The 15,809-nt window shown below is 40.8% G+C and overlaps 1 protein-coding gene across 5 annotated transcripts in view; it reads right to left on the reverse strand.

Moving 5' to 3' along the window:
• igf2bp3 (insulin-like growth factor 2 mRNA binding protein 3) overlaps nt 1–15,809 on the reverse strand; it is a 141,436-nt gene that overhangs the window by 84,169 nt on the left and 41,458 nt on the right. For all 5 annotated transcript variants that reach the window (XM_087987051.1, XM_043689713.2, XM_043689712.2 and 2 more), the window contains exon 3: nt 3,227–3,275. In XM_087987051.1, coding sequence (XP_087843177.1) covers nt 3,227–3,275 — 49 coding nt within the window. The remainder of the gene's footprint in view (nt 1–3,226; nt 3,276–15,809) is intronic.

Here is a 15,809-nt window from a genome sequence, read left to right on the forward strand (position 1 = left end):
TTGTAGCAGGTAAGCGGTGATCTTGCTCCCATACCACCAAAAACAGCAGGCATTATCTAATCAGTGCAATTCAACTTAAAAAGTGGTATTTACTTTTTTTAAAAAAAGTGATAAGTAACTGGTGTTTGATGCAGGATAGGTCATTCAAAAATGAACAGTTCCACTCAATCGCACCAATCAGAAAAGGAAAACACATTTGAGAGCCTCCCTAATCTGTATCAGGGCATTCTCGAATACTGCAGAAAGTTATTTTGGCATGCAAAGTCCTACAGAAACATTAATAGTCAATATACAAAAAAAAATCCCTTTTCAGAATACAGCTCCTGTCCAATTTAATAAAATTCCAACAGAACTGAGTTTTGCAAACCATCACAATGTGCTGCTAAATTTCTGGGTCACATGATAAAGAAACGCAAAGCTAATGCACTTCTAGATCTCAATATTGTGGGGGGTTTAGCATTGCATGCTAAACCCATGTCAGAGAGGCACTATTCTACAAATCTGTAAAGATCTTAATGCACATCTTGAATTTCTTTATTCTAATTCTCCAACAAAGCAGACAATTCAAGTTGTGTGAAGTTTGAAAGAACTCTGCTTTCAATTCTGTATATTGCACACCACTTTAACAAGGTTTTTTCCTATTTCACAAGGCTGAAATTTTGTCTTCATCACAAAAGTCTGATACAACATTAATCTTCCTCAGGCTGGGCTACAAGATCATCATTTCATGAATTCAGTTTTAATATCAAAATTAACTTTCTGTACAACTAAATTTATGATTATCCAGTCTTACCTGCATGACTCCACTGTAGTTTTCAAATTTCCCTGTCCAATGATCAAAGCAGGTGATAATACTGAACAAACCAATGCCTTTCCTCAACTTAATACTACTTAAAATGTACTTCAATAAACAGCCTCCTAAACTCAATTCTTAACATTTCTTTTGCATGAGAAATTCCTACACTGTCAGATAATTTCATAATTTCTAACTTATGCCCTTGGTATTTGAACTCATTGAAAATTTAATCAAATCAAAACTTTTGTACTCATTACTGCACTCAAACTTTTTATCTGAAATCTTATTATTCTTCTCAAGAACAATGCTACTTTCCTTTGGAGGTCACCATTACAGAACCCTCTACTCAGAGGAATGTTTGACAAACCTCTAAATGGCAGCATGCCCCTTGTCTCCCCCGCTGCCCCAAAACCTCAGCTTTTAAAAAAGTAATTATCATCAATGTGCAAGTTACACAAATCTATCCACAATCGCAAGCTTCCTTTCTCAAATCAATGGGAAGATAGTGAATTGTTTGTTATAAACAACAATAAATATATTCGGACATGGACAGACTGACCAGGCTTCACCGCAGTTTGAAAACCCAACAAGAGAGTTTGAAAAGAAAATCTGGAAATAATATTCAAATGTGTTACAATTTAGTTACAATATCAGATTACCTTAGAAACTCAACTACTTCACTGATACCCCTTACGCAAGGGGTAAGTATCATTCCCATACAGTTCAGAGTAAGAGAACCTTCTTTCTTTTAAGATCTTCTGAGGTGGCCCTACAAGCCAGTCGCTCAGCTACAAACAGCCAACCCAGGATTTGAGTTAGACAATAAATGCTAAAAGTGTTACAAAGATTAAAGTGCTCCATACTCCAAATCCATACACTCAGAATTATTTGCTTCCTATGGAATGGCAGCTGCCACACACTATTCCAAATGGTTCCAAAAACTCTCTGGTTATTTGACAGTATTATTTACACTGTACCTTCCTTGGCATCATACTTTTAGTTGGAGCTTTCACTCACTATATTCTCACTCAAGCGAGCAAGTCATTAAAAAAAAAAATCAAACCATCCTGAAGGATCAGTTATCAAACTCTCAGTTTGATCACTACCCAATTTCTCATTTTTAGAACTCAAATTTCATCCTCTGCCATTTTTCATTTCCTATTTTGTGACATACCAATTAATATCTAATGTGGAATGTTTTTGAAAGCCTAATGTTCAGCTACAGAATAAGTGTATTGCCCTACTCACCAATGAGTATTTCAAGCCCACTCATTGGCTCACAGGAATACTGCAGCTGGAGAAGCTATGATGAAGGAAGGGCGGGGCTTGGGGGTACAATTCCAATATAGTTCCCAAACCATATTATGGATTTCCTGAAATTAGGCAAGGAACAGGATGCCTGAACCAGAGAATTAGACTATTTTAAAAACGTTTCTTCTGGCTGCACACAAATGCCTACACAGTCTCCTCTGGTTTCATTCCCATTCCTTGCTAAGCTTTCCTGTAACAATGTTTCAAGGTCCCACAGGCAATACAACTGCAGTTTCCAACAATACCACTTTCTTACCCACCCAAACAGCAATTGTGACTTTGGCCAGGCAGCAAGCATATCACACTAATCAACTTCCAACAAAACCAATGATGGAAAATGCTAATGTAATCAAAGTTGAGATCCTCCTTGTTTCATGTTTCTTGGGCCAGGCAATTTGCCACATACCGAGTCATTCCTACATATTTGGGAAATCACGAACCGGTGCCAAAAAAAAAAAAGTAGCCACTCAAAATCTATGGGTAAAAATAAAATCACCTATTCACGACCAAATTTTATTTACACAGCAATCGCGCTATGTAGCTCTTCCCCGAAACCTCCGCGAGTCAGGACATAGGTGCTTGGGAGGATGAACAGGTTGAGGAAATCCTTCAGGACATCCATCAGATGGAGGTAAAAGGAACAAGGCATACCATCAAGGGTAAGTGGCTGGGAGGGAGATACATCTGCACCGTTCTCCCCCTCCCACACCCAGTAATCACCATAACCTCCCCCATCAATGCCTCGGCCTGGAATGCAGAACTTGTCACCTTTAAAACTGGTCAGTTACAATAAATAATTATTTTTCATGTTTTATTCTATTAACTTGATTTCAGATGTTTGAGTGGCTATTATTTTAATCCAGAAATAATAGGCAAAGGTCATGGTCTCAGGATAATTCATCACTTGCTGGACGTTTCAGGAAGTCACTTCATGGATACGGAGAAATGATTGTACTTCACTCCTGATTTATTTCTAAAAAATTCAAGTTGGTGCAACATGACCTCCCTTTAAATCCCTAAGTATCCTTATTTCATGAAACTCTCTCACTAAGGCAGACAGAATAAGAAACTAAAGAGTCACTTCTTACACCGTTTACCAAGTAGTATGGGAATACTTACCTCCCACTGCAAGTGAGGGGGTATGTTCCTGATTTGAAGTTTTCGACTCCTGTGGAGAGAAAGATAGATAATTTTAGAAATAGAGCAAGACAGGGGTTAGTTCTTTCTACCCCTTTCATAGTTAAATTTTCAAAACGAATAGTGTTTAAGGACTTAAAGTGAATGCTTCCTTGCCCCTACTGTAACTTGAATGCACCATGTCACTGTTTAAGACGATGCCTCATTAAATACAGATGTCCAAAGTAGACTGCAACACCAGGATTCAAAAAGTTTCTCCATATTCTTCATTTGGTTACTGGAATATCAAAATCTATGAAACCCAATAATTAAACAATCTATATGTAGTTTTAGGAGAAAGTGAGGTCTGCAGATGCTGGAGATCAGAGCTGAAAATGTGTTGCTGGAACAGCGCAGAAGGTCACGCAGCATCCAGGGAACAGGAGAATCGACGTTTCGGGCATAAGCCCTTCTTCAGGAATGAGGAAAGTGTGTCCAGCAGGCTAAGATAAAAGGTAGGGAGGAGGGACTTGGGGGAGGGGCGTCGGAAATGCGATAGGTGGAAGGAGGTCAAGGTGAGGGTGATAGGTCAGAGTGGGGTGGGGGCAGAGAGATCAGGAAGAAGATTGCAGGTTAGGAAGGCAGTGAACTCAGCAGCACCGCCTTCCTAACCTGCAATCTTCTTCCTGACCTCTCCGTCCCCACCCCACTCTGACCTATCACCCTCACCTTGACCTCTTTCCACCTATCGCATTTCCAACGCCCCTCCCCCAAGTCCCTCCTCCCTACCTTTTATCTTAGCCTGCTGGACACACTTTCCTCATTCCTGAAGAAGGGCTTATGCCCGAAACGTCGATTCTCCTGTTCCCTGGATGCTGCCTGACCTGCTGCGCTGTTCCAGTAACACATTTTCAGCATATGTAGTTTTACCCATAACACTCAGCACAGATGAAAATATTTGGAGACATTAAAGAATAGAGAAAAAGTGAAAGTAGTGAACTGAAAATCTTAAGTGATCACTCAAATTAACACAAAAAAAGGAGTGCAAAATACATGAAATTAGTTACTTCAAAATTACAATATATGCTGCCATTATTTGCAATCATCAAGGGTTCTGCCAACCTACAGGTATGAATTCACATTTACCCCTGAACTAAGAACTCCAATGCAATCTAATTTGAGGCAGAAGTTTAAAAATCATTAAATTACAGATACAGTAATGCATCACTTGAATGAGTTATGCTCATGATTGAGAAAAGGGCACATTTTCACCATTTAAATTTTTCAAACCGCAAAAAACTTCCAACTTCTCCATTTTTTCTACGCAATTATAATCCAGCCACAAAAGTTGAACAATTATCAATGATACTTACATTGAAGGTAAAAGAGTTACACACCAACATTGCTATTTAACGAAAGGATTCTTACCAAATGTAATCCTGTAGCAATCTGTTTTATAGACTAACCTAATTTCATGATTTATCTGCAACTGACTGAGTCAAAGTGCAATTTGATGATACCAGTTTAGGATAGGTACCTCTACAAGTGCAACATATGAATATATAACGCAACATAAAATGTTTATCTATCAAGGCACGTATCAATGTACCAACCTAAATACCAAAGCTTACAGAACTTTTACCTTATTCTGCTCCAAGATGGCTCAAAATTTAACATTTGTATCTGCAATGGGTGTTATGGTGTTTCATTCTAAGGAAACATTGAATTTGAAGCCAATTCAGCCTTTTGCAATATGAGTTTTAAAAAAGTCTCAACTTGGGCTGTGGTTGACTGAAAGTTGTGCTAAGGAAGGTATATAAAGGAAGAGAAAAACGAGGTTGCATTCTAAGTAAAATAAAAGGAAAAATAGAGATTCTAATTGATTTAGAATATTCTCACCCTTGAAATTATGTTCAAAAACCTTAATGTGCAGTGCAATTTTAGAGCATCATCTGGAAGATTCACATACATGCTATTTATTAAAATGCGTCAATTGCAATTATTTTCCTAAAAGAACCTAATACTGGAATTTATTTGGGATAAAAATCAGAATGCCCAAGCAAATGCAAACTCTTGGGGAATCATGTTAATGAGGATGTACCACGATTAAAAAAAAAAATTTAATAAAATGCTACGGAAAGAATTGCAAAACACAAAAAGTAGAGACTATCCTACATGTTGGGTTGCAAAAAGGGTTAGGTGGTAGTATTAATGAATGCAAAGGAAGGTTCTAGTTAAATGTATTATTTTGAAAGTTCAGTTTAAAAAACAATTAAAACACCACAGCATGTTATCCCTTGAAGCAAGTACTTTAAAGCATTATGCAGTTAATTGGACTGTTGTTGATTCACAAAGTTACACTAGAGTACAGTAAGTCAATATCTGGAAAAAAAAAGAGAAAGATCAACTTTCTGTAGATGCCTCCTCAGTAAATGAGGGAATATAGAAACACTGTGGGAATGATCAAAACAAAGTGGAAAATATCAAGACTAAGAATGTCACTATTCTTAACATCCCCAAAATGCTGTCAATGAGTTTACTATTTTCCATATTGGTGATCCTAGCAATGAAATCAGATATTGCGTGGAATGGAAAACTGCTCAAGCAGAGCAAGTTGAAGAGCACTGGGGAATACAAGTGAAACATTTAGAAATAATGTGATTAACTTCCTGAACTTTGGACACACCCATTGGTTAATTCACTATATCAAATCAATCAATCAATCGAACAAACACCAAAACAAGAAAAGGAAATCAACCGAATTCTGGTAAAATCAACGGGGTGAATTCAGCTATTTTCAAATGCAAAATTGTGGTTTATCCAGGCCATCAAAACAGGTCAACTTAAAGTAAAAGGATGCCACATAAGTAATAATTGTCTTGGTCTATGTTAAGATTTTGGGGAGGGGAAAATAACTGCATTACAGGGACTTCTAGAAGATTCCAGATGGATTCCCAGAAAGCCAGCAAATGCCCATCCATAATAATGGAAGCACTTTACCAGACAAGGTCAGTGGAAGTCAAAGACTGCATGTGCTGCCCACACCATGGCATAATTAATGTCACTTTCTGTTCATCTTATGACCACTTATTTCTGAACTAGCCAAACAGTTGGGCGAACTACTACAGTTTTGAGCAAGTTTTCCACATAAACAAGAAGAATTTACTTACATTTATAAAGACTATGCATTGCAATTGTTATGCAGATCCTGCGGTGACCATGAGGTCATTTGACAATGATAGCCAACATACCACTCAAGGAACCAATGGTCCTTTGCAACTCTAATGGTGATACATACCTGCCCCAATGAACAAGTACCGATTCTCACAATAAACATACAAACCCAGCAACTTGCGCATTTCAGTTTAGTTTTAACGACACTCATGTCCAAGTAGATAGTGTTGCTAGGGATGTTCATGAGACCCAACTCTCTCAAATATCCTTTGTTGGGCTCCTCAAGAATTGAGTCCTTGGTGAACAAACACCCAAACACAAACCCTTTGCACATGAGATATAAAGGATTTCCTTCAGGATTTAATGGACTCCACTCTGCATCAAATTCACAATCGGAGTGGAGTAGTCATATCAGCTCCTTTTCCTCTTTGTCGAGGTAAAAAAAAACTTTGCAGAGCCAACTGGTCTTGTCAAAAATCAAAGGACAGGAGAGGGACATGACTACTCTTTTTATGTGCAATCACACTAATCACGGATGACTTCACTCTTCATGTAAAATTTAAAAAAAAAATCAAAATAGGAGAAGTAGCCATGAGAAAGAAGTCAGAGTATATTCAGGAGAGTTTCTGGAACAAACATGCTGTGGTTCCATCTATGGATCAGGCTTTTTTGGATCTGTTAATGTGGCAGGTTTAATAAATGACCCCAAAGAGTAAGAGTGAGAACGTGTGTAGGGGAAAGAGTAAAGTTTTGAGTTTTGTGAAACAAGAAGTTCAGCTGAGCATGCATCAGATAAGAACTTGCAGTTAAGAATGAGGTGCTGGAGGCAAGGATAATGGGTTAACAAGGTGGAAAAACATTCATTATGTAGAGCCATTTAACAAGATTGGAAGCATTCAGTATGTAAGGTTCAGTTAACAAAGTATTCATTATGCGAAGCCAGTTAAGGTTAAAAACAAACATTCATTGTGTAACAGCAGATGGCTTAATCTTTACTGTTAATGCTTGCGGATTGTAACGGTCACCCAATCAATATGTTGCCGTATCTGGATGCTCCTCCCTATAAAATGACTACATAATGCATTAAGAAACTGCTATTCCAGAGAAAACCGTGAACTCATGTCTCTGTGCAATCAATCAATCAATCAATCAATCAATCTCTCCCTCCAGGGCCCAGAATAAAGATGAAGGAGGTAAAACTATACTGTGTCTGAATGTTTTGCTTAGACTGATGGGGGAACAGGATGACAAAAGGTCTCTTAGGAAACATTGACCATAAATGTTGTTAAATTTAACATTCAGTCTGAGAATGAGGAACTTGGATCTGAAACAGCTGTACTCAACAAAAGAAAAGTATTTTCATTAGGGATAGGGTAGAGTTGGCTGGAAAGAACTGTGAAAGATCAATGGAAAAGATTAAAAATCACAACCACCTGAAAGAGCAGCACTCCGAAAGCTAGTGCTTCCAATTAAGTCTGTTGGACTATAACCTGGTATTGCGTGACTTTTAACTTTGTACACCCCAGTCCAACACCAGAATCTCCAAATAATGCCATAGAAATAATGAGAAACAAAGAAAACAGCATGCGAGAAGATAGACTTGAGGAAGAATGATAACTGATCATGGTTAACGAAAAAAGAACTTAAAAGGTAGTACCAGTTTGAAAGAAGAAACATTCAATGTGGAAAAGACTAATGGTAAACCAAAGGATTGGGAAAACTTTAAAAGACAAAAAAAAGCTGAAGATGAGTTGTTTAAAAACAGACAGTAAGAGCTTCATTAAATATCTTTTAAGAAAACCAAAAAATGAAATGAAATGAAATATATGGAGATCCCTTAGGCAATGATGCAAGGGAAATAATAGGGAAGCAGGAAATGGCAGAGGAATTGAATCAGAGTCACACAGTATAGAAACAGACACTCCAGTCCAACCAGAATCCCAAACTAAACTAGTCCCACCTGCCTGTGCTTGGCCCATATCCCTCTAAACTTGTCTTTATTGTGTACTTATCCAAATGCCCCTTTTAAATGTTCTAACTGTACCTACATCCATTTCCTCTGAAAAGTTAATTCCACACACAAACCACCCGCTGACAAAAGTGCCCCTCATCTTTTTTAAATCTTTTTCCTCTCACCTTAAAAATATGCCCCTAGCCTTGGAAACCTCCCATCTGAGGGAAAGACACCCATTCACTTTATCTATACCCCTCATTATTTTATAAACCTCTATAAAAGGGTCACCTCTCAATATCCAATGCTCTAATGAAAGTAGTAGAAAAGAAAGCTGGAAAAGCACAGCATGCCAGGCAGCATCAGGAAGTGGAGAAGTCTGACATTTTAGATATAACCCTTCTTCAGGTTTGGAGATGGGGGTAGGGAGGAATGCTGAGGTGGTGATAGGGGAATTAAGGTGGTAGGCATGACCTGTTCTACTTTGGATTCTAACATCCGTAACTTTTGTCTCCAGTGAAAGTAGTCATAGCCTGTCCTTATCACTCAAAGCCACGATTCCTGGCAAGATCTTCGTAAATCTCTTCTAAACCCTCTCCAGCTCACCTTCAAGATAAAACAGATTTAAACAAACTGCTGACTGTGCCAAACAATTCAATTCTGTCTCTAGGCAGGATGCCAAAGATCCTAATCTCTTGCCATTTCAATTCTCTCGATTCTTTATTCAAACTCCACTTCAGGTCTCTCTCTCTCCTTCTATTTCTTTATTTCTGCATTCTACCCTGTTCCATTAAACTTCAAATCAAGTTTAGGGAATAGCATCGATCTTTCTATTGGCCACTTTGCAATAATCTAAATCATAACGTTGACTTTCAAACCATAAACTATTACTACATTTTCAAAATGACAATGAAATTGGGAGTGATATATGGTGGCTGTTGCTTAACGTTAGCAGCTCCTTTGTCAGTATGCTGCTCATCATCCTTGGTGTCAATACACATTTCATTCATATCAGGTCCCTAGGACACTGGAGCTTGCTTTGTCAGTTTGTCTATATCTAGTTACCTTCCCATCCACAAAATACCTGTTGTTTTAGCTATTGCCACTATTGCATTTCCTACTGTGCGCCACACTATTATTAAAATGCTTTGCAAAAAGGTGAGCAAAACCTCTCAGTGTAAACCATCTGTAACATTCTTCTGTCCAGATGAAGAAATCACAGAGGGGTCAACTTGCATGTTTTCTCCACAGATGCAAATCTCCTGAATATTTCCAGAACCTACTTTTATTTCATATTTCCAGGCTGTGCAGTCCTTTGCTTTTTCTTAATTTAACCCATTATGCCAACTCTACCTCAAAAGATCCTGGAGCCAACTGTGAAATATCAACAGTTTGCAAATTCTTTTATTTCATTCAACAAATCATAAAATATTAAATATGCCAATGTATTGTAAGGAAAATATTGTTGAAATTGATGGGGACAGATCAAAAATGATACTCCATCCAAAACTGCTTTACAAATAAAAAAAAATCTGAAATCCTCTGAAGATTCTCACAGTAGACATGGGTCATATTTCGTTAATCACTTATCCCTAGTTAGTAGATCTGGTGGTTTGCTCACCAAGTCTCTCTCAGTACTAAGATAGATTCATTAAAGTTCTTTAGAGAAAGCAACAAATCTGGTCTGCCCATCCAATCCTGAACTACATAACTATCCTGAAGCCATTCTGTCATCTAAGTACAAGAACAGGCAAATATAATACAATTAGTAAGTTTCTGGCTCAAATTATTAATAAGTGGAAAAAGTCAAAAGTAATCTTGAGGGCCATTCAGTCCACTATGTCTGTGGCAGCTATGACTATTACTTAAATGTAACTGAATGACCCTGGCAGAACCCAAACTGGTCATCATTGAACAGGTTATTGCTGAGCAGGTGCTGCTAGCACTGTTGATGAGCACTTTACTGATGATTCAGAGAAGACTGATGGGGCGGTGATTGGTCAGATTAGATTGGTCTTGTCTTTTCTACAGGACACGAGTGATTTTCCACATTTTTGGGTAGATGCCAGTGTTGTAACTATACTGGAATAGCTTGGCTAGGGGAGCAGCAAGCTCTGGAGCACATGCCTTCAGTACTATTGCTGGAATGCTGTCAGAGCCCGTAGCCGTTGCAGTATCCAGTGCCTCCAACTGTTTCTTGACATCAAATGGAGTGAATTAAACTGGCTGAGTACTGGTATCTGTAATGCTGGGGACCACTGGAAGAGGCAGAGGTGGATCATGTACTCAGCACTTCTGGCTGAAGATTGCTGCGAAAGCTTCAATCTTACATTTTGCATTGATGTGCTGGGCTCTTCCATCATTGAGGGTGGGGATATCTGTGGAGCCTCCTCCTTCAGAGAGTTGTCAACCAATCACAACTGATGTGGCAGGACTGCAGAGCTTAGATCTGATCTGCTGGCTGTGGAATCACTTAGCTCTATCAATTGCTGTTTATGTTGTTTGATGGCTTCACCAGGTTGACACCTATTCAGGTATGCCTGGTGCTGCTCCTGACATGCACTCCTGCACTCTCCATTGAGCCAGAGTTGATCCCCTGGTTTGATGGTCATATTTAAGTGGGGGATATGCAGGGTCACAAGGTTACAGATTGTGTTAGAGTACAACTCTGCTGCTGTTGATGGCCCGCAGCAGCTCACAAATGCCCAGTTGAGTTGCCCAATCTATTCAAAGTCTGTCCCATTTAGCATGTTGATAATGCCATGAAACACAATGGACACTATTCTTAACGTGAAGACGGGACTTTGTCTCTGCAAGGACTGAGAGATGATTGCTCTTACCAATACGGTCATGGACAGATGCACCTGCAGCTGGTAGATTGGTAAGGATGATGCCAAGCATTTTTACTCTCATTGGTTCTCCTGTTGCCTGCCGCAGACCCGGTTGAGCAATTATATCTTTTAATGGATCAACCAGCTTGATCTGTAGTGCTGCCACCCAACCACTCTTGGGTGGTGGGCATTGAAATCTCCCACCCACAGTACATTTTATGCCCTTGCCATCCTCAGGTGCTTCCTCCAAAGTGTAGTTTAACATGGAGAAGTACCGAATCATCAGCTGTGGGAGGACGGTACGTGGTATTCAGGAGGTCTCCTTGCCTATCTTTAACCTGAAGACAGCAGACTTCATGGGGTCTGGAGACAGTGTTGAGATCTCCCTGAACAACTCCCTCCAGAACGTATACCACTGTGCCGCCACCTCTGCTGTGCCTGTCCTGCCAGTGAGAAAGGACATATCCAGGGATGGTAATGGTGTCACCTGCGACATACCTTTCATTCTATGATTCCATGAGTATAACTATGTCAGGCGATTAATCGACTAGTCTGCAAGATAGCTCTCCTAACTTTGGCACTAGTCCCTAGATACTAGTGAGGATGATTTTGCAGCCTCGAGAGGGCTGTTTCAGGCGTTGCCTTTTCTGATGCAGAGGTCAATTCCTGGTGATCCATCTGGTTTCATTTCTTAGAAACTTTATAGCAATTGGTACATGTGAATGGCTTGCTAGGCTATTTCAAACAGTAAATGAATGTAAACCACACTGCTGTGGGTCTAGAGTCACATGTAGGCCAGACAAGGCGAGAATGGCAGATTTCCTTCCCTGAAGGACATTAGCACCTGCTCAGTGACACCCAGTTTGGATTCGGCCAGGGCCCTCAGCTCCTGACATCAGTACAGTCTTGATTCAAACATGGACTAAACAGCAAAATTCCAGAGGGGTGGGCAAGGTGACAGACCTTGACATCAAGGCTACGTTCAATTGTGTGTGGAATCAACGAGCCCCTACCAAAACTGGAATCAATGAGTATCGGGAGAAAACTCCAGTAGCTACTGTTGTACCTGACACATAGAAAGATGATATGGTGGTTGGATGTCAGTCACCTCGGTTCCAGCATATTTCTGCAGGAGTTCCTCAGGGTAGTGTCCTAGGCCCAACCATCTTCAACTGCTTCAACAGCCTTCCCTCCATCATAGAAGGTCAGAAGTGGAGATGTTTGCTGATGATTGCACAATGTTCAGCGCCATTCACGACTCCTCAGATACTGATGCAGTCCCTGCCCAACTGCAACAAGATCTGGACAATATCCAGGTTTGGGGTGACATAGTGGCAAGTAAGATTCACGCCAAACAAAAATGCTGGGCTATGCTCATCACCAATAAGAGACAGACTAACCACCACCCCTTGACATTCAAAGGGTGTTACCATCAATTAATCCCTCAGTACAACATCCTGGGGATGTATCATTGATCAGAAACTCAACTGGACTCACCACATAAAACGCAGTGACTACAAGAACAGGTCAGAAGCTAGGAATACTGAAGTAACTCACCACCTGACTCCCAAAGCTTGTCGGCCATCTACAAGGCACAAGGCAGGAGTGGGACAGAATACTCCCCACTTGCCTGCGTAGTCCCAACTACACTCAAGGAACTTGACACCAGTCAGGACAAAGCACCCACTTGATTGTCAGTGGTGGAGGGAGTGAATGCAGTGCCACTCAGGAGCAGCAGTGTGTACAGTACGACTATGAACAAGATGCACAGCAGAAATTCCAAGATCCTCAGACAGCACCTTCCAAACCCATGACCACTTTCATCTAGAAGGAAGAGGGTAGCAGTTTTCTGGGAATACTACCACCTTCAAAGTTCCCCTCCAACCCATTCACTATCCTGACTTGGAAATATATTGCTGTTCCTTCATTATCGCTCAGTCAAAACCCTGGAATTGCATCCCTAATGGTATTGTGGGTCAACCCACAACAGATGGACTGCAGCGGTTTAGGAAGGCAGCTCACCATCACCTCCTCAAGGAGGTTAAATACTGGCCAGTCAGCAATGCCCAAATTCCACAAAATGAATAAATTTAAAAAATAAAAAAAACTTATTGAAAAAGTGAACTGCTTAAAAGATTGCTTTCCTCCATTCTGAAATGGTGTCTTTTTTCACTAAATGAATGCTGCTGTCATTGGCTGAGCCATCATTTCCTTTTGCCCATTCCTAGTTTCCCTTCAGGTAGTGGTAAGCTGCTTTCTTGAACTGCTGCAATCTAGCTGGTGCAGGTGGATTCAATATCACTAGGGTGTTCGAGCATTTTGACTCAGCAATTCTGAAGAAATGGTAATATATTTCCACATCAGAAAGGGAAGTGGCTTGGAAGGAACTTGCAGGTGATCATCTTCCCAGGTATCAGCTGCCCTCACCCTTCTAGACTACATAGGTGGTGGGTTTGAAAAGTGATGGCCAAGGAGTTTTGATGAATTTCCCCAGAGCATCTTGTTAGCATCAGTGTGTCCAATCTACAAGTGTTGGCGATGAAGGGAGCAAACATTTGTGAATGTGGTGCCAATCATGAAGGTTTTGTCATGGTTGGCATCAAGCTACTTGAATATTGGAGTTGCACTCATCCAAGTAAGTGGGGAGCATTAGTAGACAATGGACAGTCTTTGGGGAGTCAGGAAGCAAGAATCGACAATGCAAACTAATACGTCAATTAGAGTCATAGAGTAACAGATGTACAGCATGGAAACGGACCCGTTGGTCCCACTCCATACCGACCGAATGTCCCAACTCAATCTAGTTCCACCTCCCAGCACCTGGCCCATATCCCTCCAAACCCTTCCTATTCATATACTCATCCAAAGCCCCTTAAATGTTGCAATTGTACCAGCCTCCACCACTTCCTCTGGCAGCTCATTCCACACACGTACCACCCTCTGGGGAAAAAGTCATCCTTTAGGTCTCTTTTATACCTTTCTCCTCTCACCCTAAGTTGAAACTTTATTGCTGGAACAGCACAGCAGGTCAGGCAGCATCCAGGGAACAGGAGATTCGACGTTTCGGGCACAGGCCCTTCTTCAGGAATCTGTGCCCGAAACGTCGAATCTCCTGTTCCCTGGATGCTGCCTGACCTGCTGTGCTGTTCCAGCAATAAAGTTTCAACTTTGATCTCCAGCATCTGCAGACCTCACTTTCTCCTCTCACCCTAAACCTATGCCCTCTAGTTCTGGACTCCCTGACCCCAGGGAAAAGGCTTTGTCTATTTACCGCATCCATGCCCCTCAATTTTGTAAACCTCTATAAAGGTCACCCCTCAGTTTCCAATGCTCCAGGGAAAACAGCCACAGCCTGTTCAGCCTCTCCCTATAGCTCAAGTCCTCCAACCCTGGCAACATCCTTGTAAATCTTTTCTGAACCCTTTCAAGTTTCACAACATCTTTCCAATAAGGAGACCAGAATTGCACGCAATATTCCCACAGTGGCCTAACCAATGTCCTGTACAGACGCAACATGACCTCCCAACTCCTGTACTCAATACTCTGACCAATAAAGGAAAGCATACCAAATGCCTTCTTCACTATCCTATTTACCTGCAACTCCACTTTCAAGGAGCTATGAGCATTCCAAGGTCTCTTTGTTCACTCCTTTGGACATTACCATTAAAGTCCTGCTAAGATTTGCCTTCCCAAAAATGCAGCACTTCACATTTATCGGAATTAAACTCCATCTGCCACTTCTCATCTCAGTGGCCCATCTGGTCAAGATCCTGTTGTAATCTGAGATAACCCCTCTTCGCTGTCCACTACATCTCAAATTTTGATGTCATCTGCAAACTTACTAACTGTATATAGAGGACACAGTACCAATTCTTGTGGCACTCCACTGGTCACAGGCCTCCAGTCTGAAAAACAACCCTCCACCACCACCACCACCCTCTGACTTCTACCTTTGAGCCAGTTCTGTATCCAAATGGTTAGATCTCCCTGTATTCCGTGTGATCTAACTTTGCTAATCAGTCTCCCATGGGGAACCTTGTCAAACGCCTTACTGAAGTCCATGTAGATCACATCTACCACTCTGCCCTCATCAATCCTATTCGTTACTTCCTCAAAAAACTCAATCAAGTTTATGAGATATGATTTCCAATGCACAAAGCCATGTTGACTATCCCTAATCAGTCTTTGCATTTCCAAATAGATGTACATCCTGTCCCTCAGGATTCCCTCCAACAACTTGCCCACCACCGACATCAGGCTCACCGGTCTATAGTTCCCTGGCTTGTCCTTACCACCCTTCTTTAACAGTGGCACCACATTAGCCAATCTCCAGTCTTCCGGCACCTCACCTGTGACTGTTGATGATAAATATCTCAGCAAGTGGCCCGGCAATCATGTATCTAGCTTTCCACAGAGTTCTAAGGTACACCTGATCAGGTCTTGGGGAATTTATCCACCTTTGTGTGTTTCAAGACATTCAGCACTTCCTCCTCTGTAATATGGACATTTTGCAAGATGTCACCATCTATTTCCCTACAGTCTATATCCACAGTAAATACTGATGTAAAATACATGTTTAGTATCTCCATTTTCTACAACTCCACACAAAGGCCACCTTGCTGATCTTTGA

This window comes from Chiloscyllium plagiosum, unplaced genomic scaffold (genome assembly GCF_037043375.1).
Source record: "Chiloscyllium plagiosum isolate Xiang-an unplaced genomic scaffold, Cpla_swu_hap1 HiC_scaffold_5, whole genome shotgun sequence".
Lineage (NCBI taxonomy): Eukaryota > Metazoa > Chordata > Chondrichthyes > Orectolobiformes > Hemiscylliidae > Chiloscyllium > Chiloscyllium plagiosum.